Raw genomic sequence first — 13,424 nt, 5'->3', positions numbered from 1 at the left:
TTGAATTATCAACCTGAAAGGCAGGGACTTATGGGAACCCCACTGTATAGTCATGTCAAACACGAGTGCAGCTAGCTTGGGGACTCAGGGCAGTCAATAGCTGAAGAAAAGGCAGTCCAGCTGCGATCTGTGGCCTGTGGAGTCCATTGCTGACTCTAGTAGGCAGTGTCAAGACTGAGTTGAATTGTTAGCTACCAAAGAACACAAACAGACTTCATTACTTTTTTTTTTAACCTTTTTATTGTGGTAAACATACTAGACATAAAATTTAACCATTTTTTCTTTTGAAACATTACACTGAAATTTAACAATGTAGAAAGCATGTATAACATATAAGTCAATTGTTTAGATTTCATGAATTGAACATATCTGTGTATCCAAACTCTGGACTAAGAATTGAACAGTCCAACATTTCATAAAAGAAAAGGTACATTTTGGGAACTATGGGGCATTTCTATGAACAAAACCTACATGAGAAATTACAGTGGAGGGAAAGGGGTGATGTTTTTCCCAATTAGTGTGCATGAGCTCTGTAATGCACCAATTCTAAGAGCAGGGTCAAGGGCACTTTAGAGGGATGTCTGTGTCACTGTTAAAAAGCTTTTGGGGACTTGGGGATGCATTATATTAAAGCCAGACAAACAGGGTCATCCAGTGAGGAGAGTTTTGAAAATTTAGACTCTAAGTCTTAGGCCCAATATTCTGAAGTCAGGGAGGAACGAAGAAAATGCAGTTTACCAACTTTGTCAATAGGGTAACAACAACAACAAAAGCAGTTTGACTACCTTTTCAATATGGTTTAAAAAAAAAAAAACAACGGGAAACAAACTTTCTCATTTTAATCCTTTTGAAGAGGACAACGGAGTTCACAACATCCACGATGCTATACAACCATCACCACTCTCCATTTCTAGAGCTCTCACCCCAAGCAGCAATGGCCAGCGTTACCCAATGAATCCCTCCTCCAGGGCCTGTCCCCCTTGTCTCTTTTCTGACCAGAAGAACTTGCTTATCCCAAGTGCCTTGTGTGAGCCCCGCAGGACTGCCGTCTGTGCCGCGTCTAACCTACTTCACTTAGTGGAAGTTCTCCTAGGCCCATCCACGTTGCGGCATGTGCCACAGCTCAACCCTTCTAGGAGAGACTAATCAGTGCCCGTGAATAGCACATGGGTTTATCTAATTGTAGCTGATGGATACCATAGCTGTTCCCAGCGTTTGCTATTTGAACTATAAACTTCGATATACATCTACATTGTACCATTTTCCCCAAACCCTTTCTCCTGTATTTTTGTTTCATAAAGTATGGAAGATACTTTACAATTTATATATCAAATAGAATACATACAATCAAATAGAATAACATACATTGTAAATAACTCAAGGCTTTATTATAAGAATACCTATTTATACTGAAAAAAACAGAAATAAAGGAACAAACAAACAAACTGGAATGCACTCAACACTCCTTGGGTATAGATAAGCATATAGAAGTATTTTCTTAATTATTAGACTAGAAAAATAAAAACGATGGAATTATATAAGGTATTTTGTGCTTAACCTTTCTGAGCGTACCTTAAGTATTAAAAACACAGAAAACGCATGCACGTATTCAAAGACAATGCCTTTTTCTTTTGACTGGGGATGAGACCCAGGGCCTCATGTATGCTAGGCAAGTGCACTACCATCTAGAGGAAGCACTAGCCTTAAAATTATGCTTTTTTTTTTCTTAAAGCAAACAAACATGCACATCTTTGGTTAGTCTGAGCTAGTTTGGAGGTAAGCGTGCCCTTAGTGCTTTAAGCCCACACTCTTGCTGGACTGGCCGCTGGATGGTCGGTCTCGTTCTTTAGTAATTTCCATCTCAATTTTGGCTTTGATTTTCTCCCAGTCTATTTGGAGCTACAACAGAAGGGAAAAGAGAATCGTACTTAAGTCCTGTGGTTTCAGTTAATCCAAAGTAACCAAGAGTCAATAAAGACAGAAGCTATGACTTCCAGAACAGAGAAGGGATTAAGGAGAGGTTAATGAGAAGTAGCGCTGAAACCCTAAGAGCTACCGTTGAGATCAGGAGAATGGTTAGAAAGCACAAGGAAGACTCATCCTCAGATTCATAAGACCAAAACTCTAAGCAGCTCTGTGACAATCCACAGAACCTCAGGCTCTGAACAGAAGCTTAGTTAGGGACAGTGTCTAGCAGCCACTCTGATGCCAACAAAAGCAGATCGGGCGGAGCGGCAGTTAGAGTACGTTTGCACCAGCTTGTTTGCACCAGCTCTGCTCTGGACATCTCATAAGCCGTTAGAAGCCCAGCTTGCAAGGAAAGACAAGGGAAGGTTGTTTCACAAGTGGCTCCATTGTGCCTTAATGTGACAGAAGGGTGTGGTAGTCACTGAGGAAAGCCATCAGAGGAAGTAGATGACAGGTGCCACCGGGAGACACACAAGGATAAAAGGGTTTTATCTGTTTCTCTTTTACCCATGACAAGGGCACATACACCCTAGCCTAGGCCCATCTCTTTCTAAGTTCATTTGAGTTGATACTAGGAAAGGACTCGTCTGTCCTTGAGTTCTATAAGACATTTCTTTAGGAATATTTATTTCTTTAGGAATACACTGTTAAACAAAATTAGAGATCACTTATTTAGGAATATGTGTCTTCTGAGGCAAGACATGGGAAAAATTGGGTCCTAGACTAAGTTTAAACTGTGAAACAAACCCAAGACGCTATAACCCAGTCAGAAATGAAGGGGCTTTTACCTCTTTATACAGGGGTGTTACCTCTTTACATAGGAATGTCACCTTTGACATGTAAAGGGGCTACACCTTTACACAGGGTTGAGCAAACAGCATAAAACCAGATCAAAGCAGCACTGGCTGCTTGAGCAGATTCATATGAAGAAACTACGAGATTAGCTCAACCTTACTAGAACTGCATGTCTATTTTGTGCTACTAGTATTTGATGAAATCATTTAGTTTTTTTATTTCAATATGCTATATCTAAATTTCCATTAAGTAATTTGTTGATATTTTGGTGACCTTAAAAATAATTGTACATATTTATCTATAATATATAAGATAGACTGATTAATAATTAATAGAATTTCTTTTAGCCTAGATGATAACTGTCTGTACTAAGAATCAAATGACAGCCTGCTGAAAAGCAGGACAAATATTAGAGTATTGAAAGAATGGTTTTCAGGCCACAACTTGTTATTTTTAAATGGCAATGCATGCATTTCCATGTTTAACAAAGCAGTTATAAAAAGGGAGACCAACTTTGCTGACTGCCTTGGCCTTCTTCCAGCCTTAAATTGACAGACATTTGTTTCTCTGGTCAGTCAGAGGACAACTCTACCAAGCACCTGCTGCAGCGCTGCCCCAGCAGCCGGCCCCTCACCTCAGCTGAGGGCATCGTCAATTACTGGCTGAAATGCAAATGAATGCATCACCTGATGGTCGCCTGCTTAAGGTGACTGCTTCACTTCACCTGACATTTATCCAGTTTTAGGACAGTGTTCTATAGATAATTTAGTCCTAATAAAAATATTTTTAACAGTATGTTTTAGATAAGCGTGCTCGTTCTCTGACAGTTTCAAATGAAACTACATCAAAAGCCTTTCTTTCTACTATAGGGAGTGCCAAACTATTTGGAAGTTATCTTGATTCCTAGTCAATTCTTAGTCGCATAAAAGTGTTTAAACAATGCGTATCTAATGGCTCTCTGTCTAGTAGGCATCGTGCCTACTCTTAGTAAAGGTCAGCTGCCTAATTAAACGAAGATTAGCGTGGTAATCAGTCATGAATTCAACGAATTCTCCATCCTTATACTCAGCAACCTACTAGCCCTCACCCTAGCTGTTTCCCTCCTGCCTCAGGCTAACGTCTTCACATCCCTGACCCCTGGAGGACACTGCCTTCAGGAACCAGAGCCAAGTTCTCTTCACCGACTTCTCATCTCCTGCCTCCTGCCTTCTGTCTCTGTGCGCTCACTGTCCTCACTCCCAGTCCCTCCAGAGTACTGTGAAATGACTGCTCATCAGCTACACTTCAGAAATCTTTGTTTAATGTGGAGCTAGGGATCAATACCTCATAGATGCTAGGCCAGGGCTCTATAACTGACCTACAGCCTTGGGCCTAGGAACTTTGCTAAAACTATCAGCTGTTTGCAATCCTTATCCTGTCTTATAGCCTTCTCTGTGCAACAAATATTAACACTTGTTTATGTCAAGCCTTGGTCTAAGTACAGGGTTCAATAATGGATGAAAACATTAAAAAAAACCACTATCTTCATAGATAATAAAGACAGGGACAGACAAGAAATACATTCTTAAATATGTAAGTCATACACAGTAAGGGGGTTGAAAGTAGGGAAGGAGACAGTGAGTGTCTGGTGTAAAGTAGGAAGTCTCATGACCATTTAATTACTTGCTGAATTTCTAGGGGTTTTCAAATTTAGTGATCAGTGAGGTTGATGGCCCTGAAAAGCGGATCCTAAGGTTTAAAGGGCCAGCTGCATGACAGGAAAAGGCTTGGGACAGCAGCATTCTTGGGGCCTTGATTACGACTACTGTTGCCATCGCTCCTGTCCAAATGCACACTCTCTCTTCTAGTTTCAGTTCCTTCCAAATGTCCTCTCCCACAGCCACCTTAGATGATGTCAGGAAGGGTCATTTCCCTCAACTCTCCTCAATTCATAGTGAAATGGATTCCTGTAACAACGGATGGATTAAAAGAGAAACAAGCCAGTGTGTGCCGTGCATGGCATAGGGACTCTTCACTGAAAGGCAACTCAGAGCTGCGGCTTACACCTCTGGCTAATACTGCCCCTTCACAAACAAGTGACCGTCAGACAGAACAAGACAAAGAGTAGCAGTTTCTGTATTCTCTAGACAGGAAACCAGGGGAAGGTAAGCAAATGGGAAGAAGCCAATGGAGCGATGCCCAGAGAGTCATCTTTGTGGTGCCATCTCTGCTGACGAGACGCTGTCCCCAGGAGGCTGGAGGCTGGTGCCACAATTAAGACAGCTTTTGCACAGGCAGAGGGTACTTCAGTTCCCAGCACTCACATGGGGATTACGGTCCCTGACAACTCAGCTCCTGACACTCCAACGCCCTCTTGTGGCCTTCACAAGCACTCGGATGGATGCACACTGTACTACTGAGTCTTTAAAAAATGCTGTCTTCAGTAAAGCTGAATTTCCTTCTATCCTGTGTTCTGGTAGGAAGGGCAGAGAATGGAACTCTCCCTCTGGGCTGTTAATGGCACACATCTACTCAGCTCTGAATTCTGAGATAATATAGATGGCTGTAGTTTTAGCAAACTAGATAAATATGGATGATAACTAGATGACAGGCCCAAATGATACCAGAACATCAGCAAGTAGATGTCAGACACATACGCTGTTTCCCTGTACTGAACTTTTAAATCAATAATCAGGGAGTTTTAATTAACTTTTTTCTTTTAAAAATCCTGTTATGTGGTTTTTGTAGTTGTTAATTTTCAAATGGTATCTGTGAGGAAGAAAAGCAGATGACTGTAACACCAAAGGAAATAGCTTGTTACAAAGTAGCCTGTTTGCGTTAAGAACACGCCCAGGAAACCCTGTTGCTCTGGCTAAGCTTACAACTATGCTTTAGCAAGTGCTATGTATTACATAGAAAGAAGATGGGGATGCTAAGTTTTTGCTATTTAAAATGTAATTTTGAGCCAGATATGTCTCCGTGGCACCTGATACTCCTGCAGAAGATGCAAGTGTAGTTCCCAGCACCCATGATGGGCCCCTCACAACTACGCTTGATTCTAGCTCCAGAGGATCCGATGCCTTCTTCTGTCCTCTGCAGGTACAATCATGTATACAAATTCACAGATAAACATAATTTAGAATAAAAATGTTTTACAAATAAGCTAAAATTTCGCTGATAGAAGGAATGTATTTTGTGTGTTTGTTTTTCCTATATGAGGGAAACAGATCTAAGAGTTAGCTTTCTAGGCATCTACATTATTTATCTGAAAATATAAAATAGCACCCAACCTCAGACAAATTAATTATCAAAACACTGATACACATTACTAAAAAAAATTAGCATAGGAATCAACTTTTGTCATAAGATGAATGTTTTATATAAGGCATGCAAACACTGTATAATACTTACACCTTCTGCATATTGTAAATATCGTTTATTAGTTTCCTGTTTACCAAATGTCTCCAAAAACTTTTGACGATAAGCAAGAACTGTATCAACATGGGTTTTGTATTTTACAGCCAACTCCAGCGCCCTATAAGGAGAAGTTACAGAGCGTCAATATCGCCGTGTCTATACAACAGAGTTCTGAAGTCAGAGGTAGGGCAAATGACTGTTCTGCTTATCCCGCAGGCTGGAAAGCCATTTCCTGTGTTAGCCATCTATGTAGTTTACAAAGCCCAGATGAGAATGACCCCTGCTCACTGACCAGCTCCTGTTGTACAAATACAACATTTCTGTACATTACGCTAGCTCTACTTATAAGGTATGGATTACCCAACTTCCACAAGTCTCTACATTGTTTGACTGGATCTAGTTTGCATTTCTAGTTTGGTTGAGTACTGCAGAGGACATGTATGATGAACACTCAACATTTTATGGTAAAACATCATAAAATGCAACATTTTATAAATCTATAAATTCTAATCTATATCAAATCAAAAATCTTATAAAATACAAAACTGATATTAAAACCAGTGTGACTAAATGCTATTATTACTATTTGAATCTTGGAAAGTGGCATGCTAGGCTGGCAAGGTGTCTTAGCAGGTTAAAGGCATTTACCACCAACCCTGGTGGCCTGAGTTTAACTCTTAGGTCACATATGATGGAGAGAACCAACTTTCCCAAATTGTCTTCTGACTTCTATCCATGCACATGAACACAAATTAATCAATCAGTCAATCAATTAATTAAATTTAAACATTGAAAGAAAATATTAAAAAGCCATTGACATTTTATTATTCAGTGTATCTATAAAACTATGCTTTTTAAAAATAAGCCTTTAATTTAATAGCAGAATTACGAAGGAAAGAAGGAAGGAAGGGAGGGAGGGCGGGAGGAAGGGAGGAAGGGAGGAAGGGAGGAAGGGAGGAAGGAAAACACTAGCACCACACCAAAGCCACACACTTATCCTAGTGATAATCTGCAAGGAGGTGAGCAGATGACATCAGCCCAAGCAGATGACCTCAGGTAAGCTTGTCTAGGGTCTCAACTTAGTCAAAGTCCTGTTCCCGACTCATAGGACTTGAGTCAAGAAAATCCAAGCTGAGCATGTGTATCTACACTATTTACTGTCATCCTGTTTTAACGCATGGGTGACAGTCACTGTAGTGGGCAAAAGCACATTAATTCTCACACTTTCTAGTATGCTGTGACATGAGTAGGACAATTATGAAATACCTGAGCCAGCTATTATAGATCTGTTAGTTTAGACAAAACAACATTAATATTTTATAACTTGTAACTCTTCAGTATTAGCCAAACTAAAAAAAACATCTTTAGAAAAAAATTTGGGGGTCCAGCAAGATGGCTTGGCAGGAAAAGGTACTGGCCATACAACTCTGGCAAGCAACATAAAGGTGAAGAGAAAGACCCAGCTCCACAGAGCTGTCCTCTAACCTCCACGCTTGCTCTGTGGCCTTGGCATGTGTACTCTACCTCACTCCCATCTCTCTCCCTGAGACACACACAAACACACACACATTAAATTTAAAAACCTTAAAGTGTTTTGGATAATGCTGTGTCTATGGACAATTGACAGGCAATTGGGCAAGCTATTAAAGACAATATAAACATATGAGTGTGTAGAAGAATGCGAATCGATCCATTCCTATCTCCTTGTACTAAGGTCAAGTCTAAGTGGATCAAGGAACTTCACATAAAACCAGAGACACTGAAACTTATAGAGGAGAAAGTGGGGAAAAGCCTTGAAGATATGGGCACAGGGAAAAAATTCCTGAATAGAACAGTAATGGCTTGTGCTGTAAGATCGAGAATTGACAAGTGGGACCTCATGAAACTACAAAGCTTCTGCAAGGCTAAAGACACCATCAATAAGACAAAAAAACCACCAACAGATTGGGAAAGGATCTTCACCTATCCTAAATCAGATAAGGGACTAATATCCAATATATATAAAGAACTCAAGAAGGTGGACTCCAGAAAGTCAAATAACCCCATTAAAAAATGGGGCTCAGAACTGAACAAAGAATTCTCACCTGAGGAATACCGAATGGCAGAGAAACACCTGAAAAAATGTTCAACATCCTTAATCATCAGGGAAATGCAAATCAAAACAATCCTGAGATTCCACCTCACACCAGTCAGAATGGCTAAGGTCAAAAATTCAGGTGAAAGCAGATGCTGGCGAGGATGTGGAGAAAGAGGAACACTCCTCCATTGTTGGTGGGATTGCAAGCTTGTACAACCACTCTAGAAATCAGTCTGGCGGTTCCTCAGAAAATTGGACATAGTACTACCGGAGGATCCAGCAATACCTCTCCTGGGCATATATCCAGAAGATGTCCCAACCGGTAAAAAGGACACATGCTCCACTATGTTCATAGCAGCCCTATTTATAATAGCCAGAAGCTGGAAAGAACCCAGATGTCCCTCAACAGAGGAATGGATACAGAAATTATGGTACATTTACACAATGGAGTACTACTCAGCTATTAAAAAGAATGAATTTATGAAATTCCTAGCCAAATGGATGGACCTGGAGGGCATCATCTTGAGTGAAATAACACAATCCCAAAAGAACTCACACAATATGTATTCACTGATAAGTGGATATTAGCCCAAAACTTAGGATACCCAAGATATAAGATACAATTTGCTAAACGCATGAAACTCAAGAAGAATGAAGACCAAAGTGTGGACACTGTGCCCCTTCTTAGAATTGGGAACAAAACACCCAGGGAAGGAGTTACAGAGACAAAGTTCGTAGCTGTGATGAAAGGATGGACCATTTAGAGACTGCCGTATCCAGGGATCCATCCCATAATCAGCTTCTAAACGCTGACACCATTGCATACACTAGCAAGATTTTGCTGAAAGGACCCAAATATAGCTGTCGCTTGTGAGATGATGCCGGGGCCTAGCAAACACAGGAGTGGATGTTCACAGTCAGCTATTGGATGTATCACAGGGCTCCCAATGGAGAAGCTAGAGAAAGTACCCAAGGAGCTAAAGGGATCTGCAACCCTATTGTTGGAACAACATGATGTACTAACCAGAACCCCGGAGCTCTTGTCTCTAGCTGCATATGTATCGAAAGATGGCCTAGTCGGCCATCAATGGAAAGAGAGGCCCATTGGACTTGCAAACTTTATATGCCCCAATATAGGGGAATGCCAGGGCCAAAAGAATGGGAATGGGTGGGTAGGGAAGTGGGGGGCGCTATGGGGGACTTTTGGGATAGCATTGGAAATGTAATTGAGGAAAATATGTAATAAAAATATTAAAAATCAAAAAAAATAAACATATGAGTGTAACTCAGCAATACCACAAATGGTAATGCCAAAATGAAGAAACATGATTTCTTACAAAACATATCAACATATGCTGTGTTTTGTTCTGGTGGTTTGAGTGAGAATAGCCCCCAAAGGATCATAGATTTGAATGCTTAGTCACCAGGGAGTATAACTATTGAAAGGATTAGGAGGTATGGCTAGTTGGGGTAGGTGTGGCCTTGTTAGAGTAAATGTGTCACTGGGGGTGGGCCTTGAGGCTTCAAGAGCCCAAGCCAGGCCCAGTAACTTGCTCTCACAGTTGCCTGTGGATCTGAACATAGAACTCTCAGTTATTTCTCCCACACCATAGCTGCCTGTGTACCACCATGTTCCATGCCATGATGAGGATGGACTGAACTGTTAAGAAATCCCTAATTAAATGCTTTCTTTATAGGAGTTGCTGTGGCCATGGACTAGCAGAGTCTCTTATTTTGTACAACATTAAGTCTTTCAGAAACAATGAATTAAGCAGATGGGGACTGATGTGAGAAAGAAAAGGCAAGGACTGAGTAGCTGAGGGTTGAGCGGTGGGGGCCAAGGTGCCTTCTTCCTTCGAGCCTCTACCCACCTGAGCCTCTGACCCTGCTGAGCTGTGTGTCAGTGGGGACTCTGCTGAATCACACTACTGGCACCTTACAGTGAATGATGGGCTGGGAAACCTTGCTTGCAAAAGTGAAAGCAGAAGTCATAGGCAGCCACTCTGTATTGGGGCTTTTAAAAAGTTCTGGGGAAGTAATTTGGTATGCAAACATCAATACATTTAATTATGCAGAGAAGACAATGTAATATCTAATCCTGTATTCAGAGGTTAGGTCTGAGTATTCTCTACATTACTGTCATTATGACACTAAAGCATGCATTAATTATTTGAAGAGTAATGGCTAAAAGTAAACATTTACATATGTGCTATTTTAAGTACTCTCTAAATGCACACACACTGGGTAAAAATGTTTCTCTACCACATTTAGGAGGGAACTTACTTCAAATTATATAAGGGTTTTGGGAACAGTATGTCTCTAGTTTTAAAATGGTTTGGCAACCAAACAAATGTGACATTAGATTCTAGGGCTGGAATAAGTCCATGTATTTTAAATAGGAAGAAGTTATATAAAAAGATATGATAACTTCCAAATATGATTTTTCTGCATAACTTGAATAAATCAAAAGCCCTTTATATAACTGGCAGAAGATTAGAAATTATTTTATTAACACTTATACACAATATTAGTGTATACCTGGAGCTTTCAGTTCTGCCTCTCCTGAGTTTCTCAGACAACAGTAACACTGAATGTACAAATAGATACCAAACAGATAAACTACCTACCTACAAGTCTCTAGTCTGCATTCTACCAGGTTGCAGGCATTCTCCAAAAACAAATATGAAATATAGAAACACAACCAGCCAAAGCATGGCTTCCAAGCAGAGTAACACATGAATGAATTAAAAGCCACCCCCTTCTAGCTAGAAGCTTTAAACAGAGGTAGAGTTCAGGGACCTCAAAAGCAATCTAGTGTGTCATTCAACACTTCTTCCACCATTCTAAAAGTAAGATATCTAACAGTGACCATCAACACTTGCTAATATCAGAAAACCACAGATGATCAGTCATCCTGGAAATATACATACCACAAGCTACAGCAGTTACATTTCCTCTCCCTATCCCCCAATTAAACCTATAAGGATCTAGGTTTAGGATGAATCTGTACCTAATTCAGGAGACAGACACCATAAGGATGCAATCAACAATGTCCAGATGATAGGAAGTCCTACAGGTCCAGTTTCTTCAGTGGGAAAATTATAAGCAAACACAAAAATAAACAGGATGTCTAAAAATGTATCAACTAATCACAAAATATGGGTCTTCTATGGATCACAGTTCAAACCATAAAAATTCTCATTAGATAGCAGAGAAACAGGAACACTATATAATTGCTGATTATTTTTAAGTATGGTTATGGTATTATGGCAGCTAAAATCTTTTGGAGATAAACATTTAAATTCTCACAGATAAAACGTGGTAATTGTAGTCTGCTTTAAAATAAAAGGTAGGAGGAGGGAGGGCATGGAGACTGTAATAACTGGTCACTGCTGAGGCTGACTGATGGTGGACCTCACACTATTTGTTATGTGCTTTTCCATAACAAGGTCTTTTTTAACTTCATCCTTTTGGTTCTTCCTAACGTATTTTGCTGAATATTCTTTTTCTCCCTTGCACATACTAGGCAAGCATTCTAGAAACCAAATGCTACTCCAAAGCCTAGTCTTTTGTGTGTGCGAGCATGTGTATGTGTGTGTCTGTGTTTAAGCCAGAAGGTAATGCTGGGTGTCACCTTCAAGTAGTTTCCACTTTTCTTTTTAAAACGTTTTTTAAAATTAATTAAATTTGTTCACTGACATTCTTATATATGTATAAAGGGCATTCTTATTATTATCACCCCTCACTCTCTCATCTCCCTCCCCATCCCTGTTATTCATCCTATAAATCTCTTTCGCACATTCATGTCTCTGTGTGTGTGTTAAGTGACACATTGAGTTCAACCAGGGTCCTCTGTGTAACCATGATAGAAAATTATTCAATGACTCCTCATATCCCAGAATCTATCAGTAACGTATATTACAGCAAGCAGGGGTGGGGCCATAGGACGCCCTCCCCAGCCATAACTGATGGCTGGCAGGGTGAGTTTTGAGCAGGTAACCACAGCTGCTGTGAGTTCAAGACTACATTGACTGTCACACCCAGACAAGCACATTTAGAAGCAGTTCTCTTATCTTCTGGCTCTTTCTTTCTGTTCCCTCTTCTGAGATGTTCTCCAAGCCTTAGAGGGATGTTGTTATAAGTATCTGATTAGGTCTGAGCACTCATCTGTCTCTATAGCTTTCCTTTTTAAAAGGGTTCTCATTGAACCTGGAGCTTGACAAATCAGATAAATTGGCTGGCCAGGAAACCCTAGTGGTCCTTCTGTCTCCACCCTCCCAGCACTGGGATTACAGGTATGCTGCTGTACCCAGCTTTTTATATGGGTGCTTGGAATCCAAATAAGATCCTTAAATGATGAAATGGTAAGCACTCTCCCAGCTGAGTCCTCTTCTTAAGCCAAATCCTAACAGTGGGCACTTGGTACAGTTGCACTTTGCTCTTCTCTGTCTGTAAATGCTCATCATTAGCCACAGACTTATATTCTCTACCGACTGACATTCCTTAAAGGAATTATATCCTTTTTGATAATTTTGATAGTTTTCATATTGAGGAATTTTGATAATTCCTCAGACTGGGAGTTCCCTTGAACTTCACATCTGTAAATCACACTCCCTGTAGGGCCTCATGACCTTGACAAAGGCAATTTAAATGACACAGTCAAAATTTTTATACAGAATAATCATGGCTTCATAATTCCCACATAACAAATTACCCACCAGGAAATGCAGCTTTGGCCTGCACAGTGTGACATGTGGGCCTTTTCTGCTACTAAAAGTGCAGGAATACATTTAAGCCCTAGCCCCCTGTCCTTTCACAGGCACAAGATCGCAGAATTTTAAAGCCATCATTTGATAGTATATGTCAACTATGAAAACCTTTGTTTGAGAGAATGACCACCTGCCCAGTCCTAAGAAAAATTATAAACATGTGAAGTAAAGATAAGATCCCTTTGAAAAGATCCCTGTGCTCTATTTAGCTGTCAACCAGACACAAGCTAGAATCACCCTGGCAGAGTCTTAACTTAGGAACTGTCTGCCAGGTATTTTCTTAGATGTTAACTAAGGTAGGAAGACTGACCCTGATGGTGTGTGGCATCATTTTATGGGCTGGGTCTTTAGTTGTACGAAGGTGAAGAAAGCTGTGTGAGCATGAATATCAGCAAGCAAGTAAACAAGAATGTCTATTC

The 13,424-nt window shown here is 40.3% G+C and overlaps 1 protein-coding gene across 1 annotated transcript in view; it reads right to left on the bottom strand.

The window, feature by feature from the left end:
- Positions 1-798: 798 nt before the first annotated feature.
- Positions 799-13,424, bottom strand: part of Ift80 (intraflagellar transport 80) — a 123,493-nt gene continuing 110,867 nt past the window's right edge. The window contains exons 19-20 of the mRNA XM_085835836.1: positions 6,154-6,277; positions 799-1,899 (exon numbers count right to left, since the gene is read on the bottom strand). Coding sequence (XP_085691962.1) covers positions 1,789-1,899; positions 6,154-6,277 — 235 coding nt within the window. The 3' untranslated portion in view covers positions 799-1,788. The remainder of the gene's footprint in view (positions 1,900-6,153; positions 6,278-13,424) is intronic.

The sequence above is a fragment of the Mus caroli genome, unplaced genomic scaffold (genome assembly GCF_978045245.1).
Source record: "Mus caroli unplaced genomic scaffold, Mus_caroli_1 scaffold_3, whole genome shotgun sequence".
Classification (NCBI taxonomy): Eukaryota; Metazoa; Chordata; class Mammalia; order Rodentia; family Muridae; genus Mus; species Mus caroli.
This window is presented reverse-complemented; position numbering and strand designations above follow the sequence as displayed.